General features: G+C 50.7%; 1 protein-coding gene across 1 annotated transcript in view; it reads left to right on the forward strand.

Annotated features, from left to right (window-relative positions):
• PLA2G4D (phospholipase A2 group IVD) overlaps positions 1-6,189 on the forward strand; it is a 28,322-nt gene extending 22,133 nt beyond the window's left edge. Inside the window, exons 14-20 of the mRNA XM_059672777.1 lie at positions 1,100-1,217; positions 1,596-1,733; positions 1,979-2,086; positions 2,216-2,407; positions 2,685-2,851; positions 3,462-3,648; positions 4,702-6,189. Of these exons, the coding sequence (XP_059528760.1) occupies positions 1,100-1,217; positions 1,596-1,733; positions 1,979-2,086; positions 2,216-2,407; positions 2,685-2,851; positions 3,462-3,648; positions 4,702-4,928 (1,137 nt within the window). The 3' untranslated portion in view covers positions 4,929-6,189. The remainder of the gene's footprint in view (positions 1-1,099; positions 1,218-1,595; positions 1,734-1,978; positions 2,087-2,215; positions 2,408-2,684; positions 2,852-3,461; positions 3,649-4,701) is intronic.
• Positions 6,190-16,256: the final 10,067 nt, after the last annotated feature.

Raw genomic sequence — 16,256 nt, forward strand, 5'->3', positions numbered from 1 at the left:
TAAGCATCTCTAAAATCCTGATGACCCCCCTGTGACATATAATTCTTATTATTCAAAGAGTGAACTCCTATTCACACGGAGGAGGCCTAAAAGGCCATTACCTTGGTCTAAACAAGCTTCCAAAGAACATGGCATCCATGAAAGAGAAAAATAGAATAACGAAAGGACAGTTGAAGTACTGAGGAAGAAATCACTAAGAAATTGTTAAAAAAAATAATAATAATATGAAGTGATATGAAAAATAGCAAATAAAGTTTCAGAACATGTAACAGAGAACTGAAATGCATAAATATGTCACAATATATGTTTATATACTGTATATGAGGCCCTAGAACCATAAGAAATGCCAAAAATTCACTGTTAATAACTCATTCTCGAATTGCCCCCCTTAAAAATCAAAGTGCCCCACGTTGGGAACCACTGCTCTAACCACTACCACTACCACACTTCAATCGTAGATTAAGTAAGGTGGACTGTAAAATCTGGGTGACCTTCTACATTTGATAAGACCTTGCAGGGACTTCACCCTGCCCCTGAAGCTGCGACCAGGAGGCCCCTACCTGCCCCTCATGCCCCACATCCAACCAGGCCAAGCTGTAGTGATTCTACCTGTAAAACATTCCAACCTCACCGCCACTGCCCTGACTCAGGCCATCTCCAATCCTCCCCTCAGTCTCCCTCCTCATCTTCCTGCCAGTTCCACTTCCAACCTGCGAGGGGATTCCAGTGTCCTTTCGAGACATTACCTGTGCATAGGTGTATGTGCCCCTCTGTGTCTGTGTGTCAGGGTCGACACCCACTCCGCCCTGGAACCACAGGATGTGGGCGGGGTTACTGTGGACACTGCGGTCCCTGTGAGTGGCACTCTCTGGAGAGCACAGAGCACAACCCGCATAGCCCACGTGATGACCCTGCGCGTGGGGCTGGTCAGAACATCAGGGCAGGAGTGGTAACTGAATGCGTACAGCGACCCATACCACCCAAATCCTAATGGGGAGCTGCCTCCTCCCCCACAGCCTGTCCCCACCCACCCTGTCCTGACGGAGTTGCCCCCTCTAGGGTGCTCCTAACCTCACTCCGGCCCTGTGCCCCCACGCAGGTGATGGATCAGAAGCTGTCAGGACAGAGAGCTGCACTGACGCAGGGCCAGAACCCTCTGCCCCTCTACTTGAGCCTCAATGTCAAAGAGAACGACCTGGAGACTTTCGACTTCAAGGGTACAGTCCTCAGTCCTGCCCACTCCACCCTCCCACATACACACACGTGTGCACACCCACAGCTGCTCTGGACCCTGTGGGTCCCCAGAGAATTCAAACAGGAAACTCCTGCATAGATGGCCCAGCCTTCAGGAAGGGTGATGGTTCTGGTGGGCTGAGGAGCCAGACAGTGGTGTTTGCCGGCCTGGAGGTGGGTGGGGTGGTGGTGATGGAGGTGATGGTGTGGTCAAGGGGCTGGGTGGGGTAGTGGTCAGCTCAGGAATCAGCCAGGCGGGAGGAGGCTGGGGCCTGCTGGGGGCAGAATCAGAGACTCCTATCAGAGCTGGGGCTCCCCCTGCCCATTCTTCCCTCATTCCCACTCTCCCTCCTGCCCCTCAGAGTGGGTTGAGTTCTCCCCCTATGAGGTCGGATTCCTGAAGTATGGAGCCTTTGTCCCGTCTGAGCTCTTCGGCTCCGAGTTCTTTATGGGGCAGCTGATGAGGAGGCTCCCCGAGTCCCGGATCTGCTTCCTGGAAGGTGAGGTCACCCTGAAGGCCCTGGCCAGGCCCGTCCAGGCCTCCTTGACTGGGTGTGACTCCTGTGCTCAGGTCTGGCAGTGCCCCTGCGAGGCGCCGCATGGGGCTGTGGGAAAGCACTGGGGAGGCAGCCTGCCCCTCCTCACATTTTCCACCTGCACCCAGGGGTGGGGACCACTGGCCTCCAAGCCATGGCGGGCAGGGCGCTGAGGCCGGGGGCTGACCTTTCGTGGGTTTGGTCTTCAGGTATCTGGAGCAACATTTTCTCCCTGAATTTGCTGGATGTCTGGTATGACCTCACCAGCTCTGGTGATGCCTGGAAGCAACACATCGAGGACAGGATCAGGAGCCTGGGTAGGAAAAGAAGGCAGCCAGGGGAGCCTGGAATGAGGTCGCCTCCCCTTCAGATGCCAGGGGTGGAGGATGTCAGAGGGAGGCAGGGCCAGGCATCGCCAGGACCAATGTCTGCTTCCCTGGGCCCAGAGGAGCCCCCTGCCTCCTTGCGGACCTCCTCATGGCTGGAGGCCATGTGGCTGCAGCCCGGAACAGCACTGGCCCAAGCATTTAAGGGCTTCCTGACAGGCAGGCCGCTCTGCCAGCACAGCTCCAACTTCCTCCAGGGCCTGCAGCTGCACCAGGACTACCGCAACCAGAAAGAGTTCTCTACCTGGGCAGGTAAGGGCCACTGCCCTGTGTCCTTGGGCAACAAGGTTAGACTCCAAGGTGAAGCTGGACTGTGGCTGGGACTGGCAGAGGCCTTGGGGGTCATAGCATCCAATTCTGGGGTGTGGCCTGGAGAAGGTAATGGGAAGGGCAGGTGTCACGTGCATTCAGGGAGTGACACCAGAGGTAAGGAGGGGACATGGGAGCAAATGCAATATGAAGGAGGGGGTTGTGAGTGGGTGATCCGTGGCAGAGTGGCTGCCCCTGACGATCTCTCCTCCTCCATCAGATAGCCAGCTAGACTCCACCCCTGGCCAGCTGACCCCGCAGGAGCCCCAGCTCTGCCTGGTGGATGCCGGCTACTTCGTCAACACCAGCTCTCCCTCTATGTTCCGGCCAGGCCGCCGGCTGGACCTCATACTCTCCTTCGACTACTCCCCGTCCTCGCCTTTTGAGGTGCTTCTGGTTGCTCAGCCGGACTGAGCTCCTGGGGCGAGCAGCAGGGCCCCTAGGCCACTGGCCCAGACCACCTGTGTCCCACAAGGAGGGAGGGGTGAGAGGCTCTGACCACATGCTCCTGCCAGGTCCTTGGTTGGAAAGGACTGTGGAGGTGCTGGAGCGCTGGGCTCCCAGGACAGGTGGACAGGGAGGAAGCATGCCAGGCCTGCCCCAAAAGAACAGCTGGTCACAGCTGGGAGGAGACCCTGGCCCGTCCATATCCATCCCACCAGAGCCTCCCTGGGACTCTGGGCAAGTGGGGGCTGGGGCCATGACACAGAAGTAGGTCCCCTCCTGAGGCCCTCTAGGCTCTGGGACTTGAATAACCCAGCAAGAGCAATCGAAATCGGCCGGAGGTGCAGGGTACCCCAACTAAAGATTTTAACCAAACAGCATGCAGATCAATGGCATCCTTTGCCTCCCTCTGAGCGTCACGGGGCCATGAACAGGAACCAGCTGTCAGGACACTGGGCAGGCAGTCTGGGCGGGAGCCATCCTAGCGTTTCTAGAGCACAGACCTGGCTGACCAGGAAGTAGCTGGTTCTCTGTGGGCCCTCTCCCCAACCAGACGCTGCAGCAGACTGAGGCGTACTGCCGAGGCCTGGGGCTGCCGTTCCCCCGCGTGGAGCCCAGCCCACAGGACCAGCGCCAGCCCAAGGAGTGCCATCTCTTCTCGGACCCCACCTGCCCCGAGGCCCCTGTCCTGCTGCACTTCCCATTGGTCAATGCCTCTTTCAAGGACCACTCAGCCCCAGGTGAGGCAGCCCCTCCCTCCATAACAGCCTGGCAGCCTTGGGCCCTCCCCAGTGCCCCTGTGGCCAGCAGAGGGGGAGGACATGGCAGGCCTGGTGTCTGTTGCAGATGCCCACATCCCTGCAGGGGCCCTCTCTTTGCAAAGTCACTGTGCTGCTGTCCTCTTTGTCATGACCCCATGCTCTTGTGCCCCCCCCTTTCCTAGCAAGTTCCCCTACCTACACCTGGGCCCCCAGCTCTCCTGCTTTGTGGGGCGGAGTTCCAAGAATCCCCACATCCGGAGGCCGCCTGCATTGTCACCGTCGGGCAGCCTGCTCCACAGCTGCTCAGGCACCAAGTTGTTGGAGGAGTTCCTAAAAGCTTCCCAGGCTAGACCGCCAGGAAAGCGAGGTCCCAGCCCCCCTCTCTCAGAGGCCCCTGAGCCCCCCTGGGGTTTCACTCGGCCTCTGGTGAGCTGGGCCTCTTTCTCAGTGAGCGAGGCCTCTGTCCACGACCCCTGAAATCTAAACCCTATCACATTCCTTTCCAACCTTGCCTTCCACCAACTGGTCAGACTTTTCTCTCCTTTTGCTGGGAAAACCAAATTCCTGCCTTTGTGCATTATTTCTGGTTTTCTACCTCCCACCATAATTCCAGACCTTCCAGCTTTACTCTTAACATGCTCAGCACACATCTTGGAATTCTCTTCTTCTCTCAGCAAATACTGGTCCTTGCAAAGCAAACGTCTTTTGGTTTTCAGCCTCTTGTTTCTTTCATTATTAAGAATCCATTCACTAACCTACTTGACTTTGTTGTTCTGGCTGTTTCCAGCTTACCCTTGAAGGTGATATAGATATATGAGGTTACCTGAATAGTGGAAGATGTGAATGCTACAAGGAAATGTGAGGAGCAGCAAACTCTTTATATCTCAAAATAGTATCCTTCTACCCACATTTATATTTCTGGGCAAAAGATATAGAGGAGCAAGGAGCCCCTTCAGTGGGGAGCAGCCCACCCCTGTGCCCAGCTGTGGAGGCCTCTGAGTGCTGCTCCTAATTCCCTCCTACCCCGAGCAGGTATCCAGCGCAGCCCTGCGGAGCTACCGGCCGGCCGGGTGGATCTCACTGGGGCCACCTCACCCTACTCCCTGTTCAACATGACCTACAAGGAGGAAGACTTTGACCGCCTGCTGCAACTCAGCGATTACAATGTGCAGAGCAGCCAGGGTACCATCCTGCAGGCACTGAAAATGGTTCTGAAGCGCCAGACCCTGGGGGCCAGGCTGCCAGGGGCACAGTCTTGAGGCTGCCCAAGACACCTTTGTCTTCCAAAGCAGCTGCCACATTTTACACTCCTGTCAGCATTGAGTGAGGGTTCCAGTTTTTCCACATCTTTGCCATACTTATTATTGTCTGTGTTTTTCATTATAATGCTCCTAATGGGTATGAAGTGGGGTCTGCTATGCATTTCTCCAATGACTAATGATGTTAGGAATCTTTTCAGCCCTGACTGGTGTGCCTCAGTTGGTTGGGCATTGTCTCATGCACCCAAGAGTTGTCGATTCAATTCCCGATCAGGGCATTTGCCAGGGTTATGGGCTCGATGCAGCAGGCAGCAGATCTTTTCACATATTATTGGTCTTTTATATATCTTTGTGGAGAGTGGCTACAGCATTTGGACATGTTCAAGCCTCAGACTAATGAGAGGGCACAATCCTTTAGTGGCAAAGCCACGTGCAGGTCCCAGCTCGGAGGGCAAAGCCCTCCCAGCACAATTATAGCCAGAGGCTGTGGTTGTAAGCTTGACCTTATGCTCCGAACCTGTGGTCCCAGGTGGCTGAGTGATATAGGCTGCAGGAGGTGCAGCAAGTGCTGCCAAGACAAAGCTTGATAGAGTTCAGGTGCATGTAACTAAGTGGATTCGAAACTCATGAGAACATTGTAAACATGTTGACCATGCTCTTGCATTGCCTCCTGGGATCTGACTATAAAATAAAGACTTGGCTTGCAGGCTGTGTCACTGTCTCTCCATCTGAGAACAGTGTCCCACCTGGTCCCAGCTTTATTCTCTTGTCTGTTTTCTTTAATCCTTCACTGCCCCCCTCAGGTTCACCACTGGCCGTGCTGAGCGCGGTTCAATCTTCATTAGAGAAATGACTATTCGAATCTTTTGCCTACTCTAATTGGAGTATTTGTCTTTTTATTGTTGAGTTGTAGGAGTTCTTTTTCTATTCTACATAGAAATCCCTGATCCAATGTATGATTTGCAGTTCTTCTCCCTGACTGTGGGTTGTCTTTTTACTTTTTTTTTTTTTTTTTACTGATTTCAGAGAGGAAGGGAGCGGGAGATAGAGATAGGAACATCAATGAGGAGAGAGAATCATCAATAGGCTGCCTCCTGCATGCCCCCCACTGGGGATCGAGCCCACAACCTGGGCATGTGCCCTGACTGGGAATCGAACCATGACCTCTTGATTCATAGGTCGATGCTCAACCACTGAGCCACGCTGGCCAGGCTTTTTACTTTGTTGATGATGTCCTTTGAAGCACAGTTTTTTATTTTGATGATGCCCAATTTAATCTTTCTATATATTTTTTTTCAGAATATATTTTTATTGATTTCAAAGAGGAAGGGAGAGGGAGAGATTGAAACATCAATAATGAGAGAGAATCATTGATCAGCTGCCTCTTGCATACCCCACACTAGGGATCGAGCCTACAACCTGGGCATGTGCCATAACTGGGAATCAAACCATGGCCTCCTGGTTCTTAGGTTGATGCTCAACCACTAAGCCACGCTGGCTAGGCTATATTTTCTTTGGTTACTTGTGATTTTATTGTCATATTTAAGAAACCATTACCTAATCCGAGGTCATGAAGATTTACACCTGTTTTTTAGCTTTGGTCTTAGATTTGGGTCTTTGGCTCATTTTAAGTTAATTTTTGTAAATGGTGTGAAGTACAGATTCGCCTTCACTCTTTTGCACGTGGATATTAAGTTGAAAAGGCTGTTCTTGCTCCCATTGACTTGTCTTGATGCCCTTGTTGGAAATCAATTAGCTGTACCTGTGAGGGTTGTTTCTGGACTCTGATTCTATGTCATTGATCTATTTGCCTATCCTTACGTTGATACCACAGTGTCTTGATTACTGTAGCTTTGTAGTAAGTTTTAAAATCAGGAAGTATAAAAAAATGAAATCAGGCAGTATATGTCCTCCAACTTTGTTCTTTGTTTTCCAGATTGTATTGGCTATTGAATTTCCATATGAATATTAAGATTAGCTTGTCAAATTGTGCAAAGAAGACAGCTACTACTTTGATGGGAATTGAATTGAATCTGTAGATTAATTTGGGGGGGTACTCTCATTTTAACAATTGAAAGTCCTCTGATTCATGAACATGTGATGTCTTTCCATTTATGTAGGTCTTCTTTCATTTCCTTCAACAATATTTGTAGTTTTTCGTGCAAGAGTCTTAAACTTCTTTGATTAAATTCCTAAGTATTTTATTTTCTTTGATGCTAGTGTAAACTGAGTTATTTTCTTAATTTCATGTTTGTGTTGTTCATTGCTATTATAAAGAAATACAATTATTGTTTTTATATTGATATTATAGCCTGTAATCTTGCTGAACTTGTTTATTAGCTCTAATAGGTGTTGTGTGTTTTTTTACTCCTTAGAATTTTCTACACATAAGAAGTTCATGTCACCTGCAAATAGAGATGGTTTTCCTTCTTTCTTTTTATCTAAATGCCTTTTATTTCTCTTCCTTGTCTCTTCAGTATATTACTAGAACCTTCAGTATAATGTCGCACAGAAGTGGCAGACATCCCTGTTTGTGCCTAATTTGGAAGGAGAGCATTCAATCTGCAACCACTAGTGTGACAGTAGATGTGGTTCTCCTTCGATGCCCTTCGGCAGGTTGAGGAAGTTCCCTTCTATTCCTACTTCGTTGAGTGTTTTTATCATGAAAGGAGTTGACTTTTGTCAAATGCCTTTTTGTGTGTCTATTGACATAATTATGTAGTTTCCCCATTTTATTCTATTAATGTGATAGATTGGGACAATTGACTTTTTAGGTGCACTCCTGGGGAAAATCCCACTTGGTCATGATTTACAGGGTGGGATAAAAGTAGGTTGACAGTTGTGAGTACCCGAAACACAGAGTTTATCTTGTAGTATAGTATTCTGCTGATCCTCACCTGAGGTTATTTTTTTCATTGATTTTTAGAGAGAGTGAAAGGGAGGGAAGGGGGGGAAAGAGAGAGAGAGAGAAACGTCGATGTGAGAGAGACACATCAATTTGTTGCCTCCTGCCTCCGGGGCTAGGGATTGAACCCCCAACCCAAGTACCTGCCCTTGATCGGGAATCAAACCCATGATCCTTTGGTGCACAGGCTGGTGCTATAACCACTGAGCAACATTAGCCAGGGCTTGTATTATTTATTAATTATTGTATTATTTTCCATACGAACAACTGCAAACCTCTTTTTGCCCAACCGTGTATAATCCTTTTTAAGTGTTGCTGCCACGCTCCCTTATGATCTTCCACACTCAAAAGGACACATACACACACACACACACACACACACACACACACACACAAACTCACAACTATGGCTTCCATGACCCCATAGGTGGGTGTCATAGTGACAGACCCTGACTCTGGGATTGTTCTCGTCTGATGACCTCCCCTCAGGGTCCTCTTCCCTCTGCCTGTTATGTACTTGGCTTTATTTTGATTCTGTAATTTCTCCATTTATTCAGGAACACTGATTTTTCGGTGATGATGGTTCATACTGGCTGGAGTAGGAAAAAACACTCCTGTATTTCTCCTTTACTCACACAGGACACTGCTGACACTTCCGGTCACCAAGTGAGTGGGCTTTTCTCCTACACCAAGCAATTCTCCGTGATACCAGTTGGTGTCCTTTAATTCAATGAAATTCTGAGTTAACATCAGATCCCACAAGTTAACGGATCAGCCTCGTAAGACAGCCTCCACTTCAGATGCCAATTGCAAGCTGCCAGTTGTTATCTGTACTTCTTACTAACTGGCTATAAATTGGGGTTCTACACCCCCTCCTTGGATTCAATAATTTTCTGGAATGGCTCCTCGAACTCAGAAACACTTACTGATGTTTACCAGGTTATTAAAGGGTATGATATAGGATACAGATGAGCAGCCAGGTGGAGAGGTACATACAGAGAGGTCTTGAGGGTCCCAAGTGCAGCTTCTATCCCCGTGGAGTCGGGGTACATCCTCCTCCTGATGTGGATGTGTTAACCAACTTGGAAGCTCCCTGAACCGCATACTATTGGGATGTTTATGGAGGCGTCATCATCACATACACATGACCGATGATTAACTCCAGTTCCAGCTCCTCTCACCTGCACAGGGAATAGGCAGTGGGGGTGAAAGTTCAAGCTTCTAATGATGGCTTGGTTCTTTCCAGGGGCCAGCCCCCAGCCAGAAGCCCACCAAGAGTCTTCTCATTAGAACCAAAGATATTCCTGTTACCCAAGAAGTTCCACAGAACTTGGTATCAGATGCTCCTATCGCTCAGGAAATTACAAAGGTCTTAGGAGCTCCATGTCAGGACGTGGGGTCAAAGAGAAACATCAGAACAAATGATCTCCTAGAACCCCCTTTTAAAACACTTATTTATTTTTAAATATATTTTTATTGATTTCAGAGAGGAAGGCAGGGAGGGAGAGATAGAAACATCACTGATAAGAATCATTGATCGGCTGCCTCCTGCACGCCCCCTGCTGGTAATCGAGCCCGCAACCCGGGCATGCGCAGGCTGATGCTCTAGCCACTGAGCCAAATCAGCTAGGGCTCCTAGAACCCCTTTTTACAGGATTTTTAGGAGCTCCGTATCAACAACCAGGAACAGCGGTAAACATATATATTTCTTATTATTTTACATGACTATTGTGTTTTATTTTATGGCAGGCATTGCACATTATTTCCCTTAATTCTCATAGCTGCCCACATAGGGTTCAGTAGAATTATTATCCCCATTTTATTGCCAATGAAACTCAGGGCTGAGAAATAAAAGTGTAAGCCCCCAACTCAGTCTGCTGGGAGCTGACCTGGCACTGGCTCCTGCTGAACACGATGCCACAGCACACCGGCGTCAGGTGGCAGCGTCCCGATGCAATGTGACGGGGAGACAGAATAAGCCCCTCCGAGCACAGACAAAAACAAGGTCACTGTGAGACCACCAAAATGACCGCATTTCGCCGTCTCCTCTTAGCACGAGAGATTGCTGCTTCTTTACCAATTAGAGATGAAAATCATCGAGATGCCCAGTCATAGGCTCGCCCTCGCTTCCTGACGGCACCCAATGCAGGCCAACGCTTGGCTGCCTTGAACTTCCGTAAATCACCTCACACAGGCCCAGATCTGACAAGAAGCCCTTCCATCCACCTGGACCCCTCCCTGTACATCTCTCCCTTTGGCTGCTTTTAATTTGTGTCCATTCACCTTTTTTAAAAAAGTTGTAATCGTAAGTATAGAGCTTTATGAGTTCTGTGAGTTGTTCTAGAAAATTACCTAACTGAAGGGTGGTTCTGGGGATCCCCTGAATTTGCAACCAGCTGGTCTGAAGTGACTTGCAGCTGATGTCTGGAGTTGGGGGCAGACTGCACAGTTTGGTAAGTTTCCTGGCAATTGAGGGCAGAAGTCCTGGGCAGACCTGGCTGTCCGTGCCCTCAACCTTGCAGTTTAATAGACTCAGGCTACCTATGCTCTGAAGAATGAGAGGGGGCACAAGCAGAAAAAAAGGACTCATTCAATTTGGGAAACTGTCAATAAAGCCAGAGAGAACATCAAGGAGTTCTGTACAGCCCCCAAGTGGGCTGGGCTGAGGCCTAAGGCCATACCTGGTGTATGAACGTGCATGTGAGTGTGTTTGTCTTGTCTCGCCCCCATCCCCTGACTAGCTTCTGTTACCCCAGGTCCCCTGACTACCTGAAGGCTAGGTGGTCCTCTCAGCCCCACCCTGATCTGGCAGCTGTCAGGTCCCACCCATGGCCTCTGTGGGTTGCATAAGGCTCTTCCTGCAGCCTGTGGGCCCCACCTGGGCCAGGCCCTGAGCTGGTGGTGGAGGCAGGAAGGCCCTACAGGCTGTTTCATCACCAGGGCTGGCACTCTGCTCTCTGCCCGACGCAGGTGGTGGCAGATCAGGAATGGTGAGCAAAGGGTGACCTCAGACATTTCTTTTTTCTGATCAAGTTGTATTTATCTCAACAATGCAAGGATAGTTTTATACTGTGAAACTTCTGCATCTTATTGAACAGAATATAGACCAAATAGGAATATAAAAGTAATTCCTTGATAAAACTCGACATAAACTCAGGATATAAAAAGCTTTTTAAGAACTAGCAATAAAAGGACATTTACTTAACCTGATGTATAGTATCTATGATGGTTAATTTTATGTGTCAACTTAGGTGGGCCACAATGCCCAGATATTTGGTTAAACAGTATTGTGGTTGTTTCTGTGAAGGTTTATTTTTTTTGTTATGAGATTAATATTTAAATTGGTGGACTTTGATAACTGGTTCGAGTATAGATTGTGTTCTGGGTTGTAGCACTTGCCAATAGTTAGAAAAACTGGCAATTAACTTTTAGGAGTCTTGGTCGCAGTGCAGGTGATTGCCATCAGGGGGATGTGTTGTCCCATGGCCATTGCCAGGACGAAGAAAGGTGTGCTGTGTGGGCCCCAGAATGCACAGAGCATACTCATCACTCGGTATACTTTCCACAATATATACGTTAAAACTCATGTAGCAACCTTAAGTTTTAATTTTTTTAAAAAATATTTTTTATTGTTAGTATTACAAATATCTGCCATTTCCTTCCTCCTTCCCCGCTCCTCCCACCTCCTACCCACCCCCCCCACCAGGTCAATGCTGGTTAATAATTAAATGTTAATTATTAACCACCATCCTATCTAATAAAAGAGAAACATGGTAATTAGCGTATGACCGCTACCCTTCCCATTGGCTAATCAGGGCAATATGCAAATTAACTGCCAGCCAAGATGGTGGCCAGCAGCCAGGCAGCTTAAAGTAAACATGAGGCTTGCTTGCTTCAGTGACGGAGGACTCCAATGTTCCCCGCCTGCCACTGCAGGCCTCTGAGCTGCAACTCTAAGCAACTATGTTACAAATATAGAAGCTAAACAAAACCCCAGAAACCTGCTTTAGTCCCTCGGGCTTCAGCCAGCAGGATCGCAACATTGTTTCAAATACAGAAGGTAAACAAAGGCCAGAAACCTGCTTTCAGCAGCGGAGGCCTAAGAGCTGGAGTCAAGCCTCAAAGCTAAAGCTGGCCCAGAATAAAAGAAAAAAAGGAGCAGTTGGGAGCTTCAGTCACTCGCCAGCCTGAAAACAGCCCTCAGCCCCTCACCCAGACTGGCCAGGCATGCCAGTGGGGAACCCCACCCTGAAGGGTGTGTGACCAGCTGCAAACAGCCATCATCCCCTCACCCAGGCTGGCCAGGCACCCCAGTGGGGACCCCCACCCTGATCCAGGACACCCTTCAGGGAAAACCAGCCAGCCCTCACCCGTGCACCAGGCCTCTATCCTATATAGTAAAAGGGTAATATGCCTCCCAGCACCAGGATCAGCGAAGCCGAGAGGCCTCCTGGCACCGGGATCAGTGTGACAGGGAGCAGCGCCCAAACCCCCTGATCGCCCTGCGGCTCTGTGTGTGACAGGGGGCGGGGCCACAACCTCCCTATCCGCCCTGCTCTGTTCGTGACAGGGGAAGGCGCCCCACCCCCTGATCAGCCCTGCTCTGTGCCTGATAGGGGGAGCTCCCCAACCCCATGATTGCCCTGCGGCTCTGTGTGTGACAGGGTGCAGCGCCCCAACCCCCTGATCGGCCTTGCTCTGTGGGTGATAGAAGGCAGCCCCCCAACCCCCACCCCATGGGCCCTGCTCTGTGTGTGATGGGGTAGAGCCATAACCTCCCCATTGGCCCTGCCCTGAGTGTGAGAGTGGCGGCACCCCAACCCCCTGATCGGCCCTGCCCTGTGGGTGATAGAGGGCGGCGCCCCAACCCCCTGATCCACCCTGCCCTGAGTGTGACAGGGGGCGGTGCCCCAACTCCCCTATCAGCCCTACTCTGTGAGTGACAGGGGGGAGCTCCTCAACCCTCTGATCGGCCCTGCTCTGTGCGTGACAGGGTACGGAGCCCCAACCCCCCAATTGGCCCTACCCTGAGCATGACTGAGGGTGGCATCGCAACCTCCCAATCTGCCCTGCTCTGTGCATGACAGGGGAAGGCGCCCCAACTCCCCAATCGGCCCTGCTCTGAGCCCGACCAGGGGCTGCACCTAGGGATTGGGCCTGCCCTCTGCCACCCGGGAGCAGGCCTAAGCCAGCAGGGCGTTATCTCCTGAGGGGTCCCAGACTGCGAGAGGGCACAGGCCCGGCTGAGCGATGCCCCCTCTCCCCCGAGTGTACAAATTTTTGTGCACCGGGCCTCTAGTCTATATATATATATATAAGGCTAAGTGTCCGTCTGTCTGACAGTTAGCTATGACACCCACTGACCACCAGGGGGCAGACGCTCAATGCAGGAGCTACCATGACATGACATGCACTGGCTATCCTATCTAATAAAAGACAAAAAGGGTAATTAACTGTACCTCCGCTACGCTTCCCATTGGCTAATCAGTGAGATATGCAAATTAACTGCCAACAAAGATGGCAGCCGGCAGCCACGCAGCTGAAGTGAGCAGGAGGTTTGCTTGCTCCAGTGGTGGAGGAAGCCAAGGTTCTCCGCCTGCTGCGGCCCGGCTCTGAGCTCTGAAAGCAACAGCTCCAAAAGCAACAAAGTTTCAATTATAGAAGCTAAACAAACCCCAGATACCTGCTTTCAGCCAGCCGTGGCCTCAGAGCTGGGAGCGCCAGTGACAGCAACAGAGTTTCAATTATAGAAGGTAAACAAATCCAAGAATAAAAAAGAAAAAGAAAAACAGGAGAGGCTGGGAGCTTCAGTTGCCGGCCAGCCTGAAAACGGCCCTCAGCCCCTCACCCAGACTGGCCAGGAACTCCAGTGGGGACCCCCACCCTGAAGGAGCTGTGGCCAGCCTGAAAAGAGCCATCAGCCCCTCATCCAGGCTGGCCAGGCACCCCAGTGGGGACCCGAAACCTGAAGGGGGTGTGACCAGCTGCAAACAGCCATCAGCCCCTCACCCAGGCTGGCCAGGCACCTAAGTGGGACCCCCACCCTGATCCGGGACACCCTTCAGGGCAAACCAGCCGGCCCCCACCCGTGCACCAGGCCTCTATCCTATATAGTAAAAGGGTAATATGCAAACTGACCCTAACAGCAGAAAGACTGGGAATGACTGGTCACTATGACACACACTGACCACCAGGGGGCAGATGCTCAATGCAGGAGCTGCCCTCTGGTGGTCAGTGCACTCCCACATGGGGGAACTCTGCTCAGCCACAAGCCAGGCTGATGGCTGCCAGTACAGTGGTGGTGGTGGGAGCCTCTCCTGCCTCCTCAGCAGTGCTAAGGATGTCCGACTGCAGCTTAGGTCTGCTCCCCGCTGGCAAGTGGACATCCCCCGAGGGCTGCCGGGCTGCCAGAGGGATGTCTGATTGCCAGCTTAAGCCCAATCCCCCGGGGATTAGGCCTAAGCCAGCAGGTGGTCATCCCCCGAGGGGTCCCAGACTGCGAGAGGGCACAGGCCGGGCTGAGGGACCCTCCCCCCCCCCCCGAGTGCACAAATTTTTGTGCACCAGGCCTCTCTATATATAAAAGCCCAGTGACCTGAATGACCGGTGGCTATGACATGCATTGTGGCAGCCAACCGGCCTGATTGGGTCCCAATCACCACCTCCCCCCAACAGCCTGCATACCCTCCCCCCCAGCTGGTCTGGCCCAATGGGCCCCCATAGGGGCAGGCCGGCCAGACCCCACCTGTGCACAAATTCATGCACTGAGCCTCTAGTTATGTATATTCAAAGAAGAACATAACTGAAAGCAAAATTCAAAGACAAATGCCTGGGTAAAGCCTCTCACTGAATTAGTATCACAATCCAATAGTACTTGGAACTTCCCTCTTTCTGGCTAGGATGTCCATCAGCAACAAAATGCATAAATAAGCCTTGGTGTATTCATGCAATGGAATACTATGCAGCTATGAAAATGAACACAGTGTCTACACACAAAACAATATGGATGGATTTCATAAAGTAATGTTGAGTGTATGAAGCCTGACATAAAAAAACAATGCTGAGTGACTGCATTCATGCAAAGTGCCAAGGTTGATCAGACGAATTATGCTACAAAGATCAGGATGTGTTTGCCTTTTGGGTCAGGAGAGTAGTGGTTGGAAGGATGCATAAGGAGGGTTCCCAGGATTCTGGTCATAACGTTCTGTCTCTTGATCAGGGTGCTGGTCTGTAGGTGTGTTCAGTAGTGAAAATCCCTTGACCTGCACACAGTGATTCCTGCACTTTTCTGTAAGTACATTAAGCTTCAATGAAGAGTTTATTTTAAAAAAGGGGGACCTGGCCGGTTGCTCAGTGGTCAGTGTTGGCCTGCAGACCTAAGGGTTTGGGGTTCAATTCCTGGTCCAGGGCACGTGCCTCAGTTGCAGGTTTCCCAGTGTGGGGCATGTGCAGGAGGCAACCAATCGATGTGTCTCTCTCATGCTGATGTTTCTCTGCCCCCACCCCCACTCCCTTCCACTCTCTCTAGAAATCAATGGAAAAAATATCCTCTGGTGAGGATTTTAAAAAAAATGCTGGGGTGCCAGCATCTGCATAGTGGACTGCAGTAGCCCTCCATTCGTGCCCACCTTCCCATGCTCTTTTGTCAACAATCCCTGCCCAGTGGCCTCAGGAGAGAGGGTATGACCAGGGCTAGTCTATTACAACTGTCATCTCTTTGACCCAGGGGACACTGAACTCAAGCTAACTGAGAAGAGCCCTCCCCTGGGGTAAAGGTGCCTGGTAAAAAGTAAAACTTGCCCCTCGATGTGGGGCTTGCAAAGCCTGGGCTGCCAATGGCTATGTCCCTGAAGGCGAAGGGGACAGCCTGCCCTAGGAGAGAATGAGATCAGGGCTACGAGACGCTGAGGAACAGGAGATGAGAGCAAGAGGAAAGAGTCTTCCTGCTTCAAATCCCGGGCTCTCCCAGGACCTTCACTTCTCAGTTTGGTGACAGTAACCCAGCGTCCTTCTAAGCTCGATGAGGCAACAAATGGCTGTTTCTGAAAGAGCCCTGACTAACCAATCCACTGAGCAGCTGGGCGGGTGGCAGGGCCACTCCCTGAAGGAGGCAGCAGGAAGAGGAGGGGCATTCTCCTCTGAGAAAGTGTGCGCATCCTGAGTCCCTCTCATCCGGGACGGGAAGCTGCCCCCCTGTTTTACATGATCTTCCTCTTCGTCAGGGGTGATGGTTTGCCCTCAAGGTAACAGCTTATAATTATTCTCCCAGCTGGGGGTTCACATTGAGATGACGTTCTTTTAATTATCAATCTAATTGACTTCAAACCTCCAACCAGTCGACTTAGAAATATCATTCCATCTTGTATTTCTCCTGTCAATGAAAACCACACACCACACCCCCATCCCACCCCACCCCGGGGTCC

This window comes from Myotis daubentonii, chromosome 1 (assembly GCF_963259705.1).
Source record: "Myotis daubentonii chromosome 1, mMyoDau2.1, whole genome shotgun sequence".
Lineage (NCBI taxonomy): Eukaryota > Metazoa > Chordata > Mammalia > Chiroptera > Vespertilionidae > Myotis > Myotis daubentonii.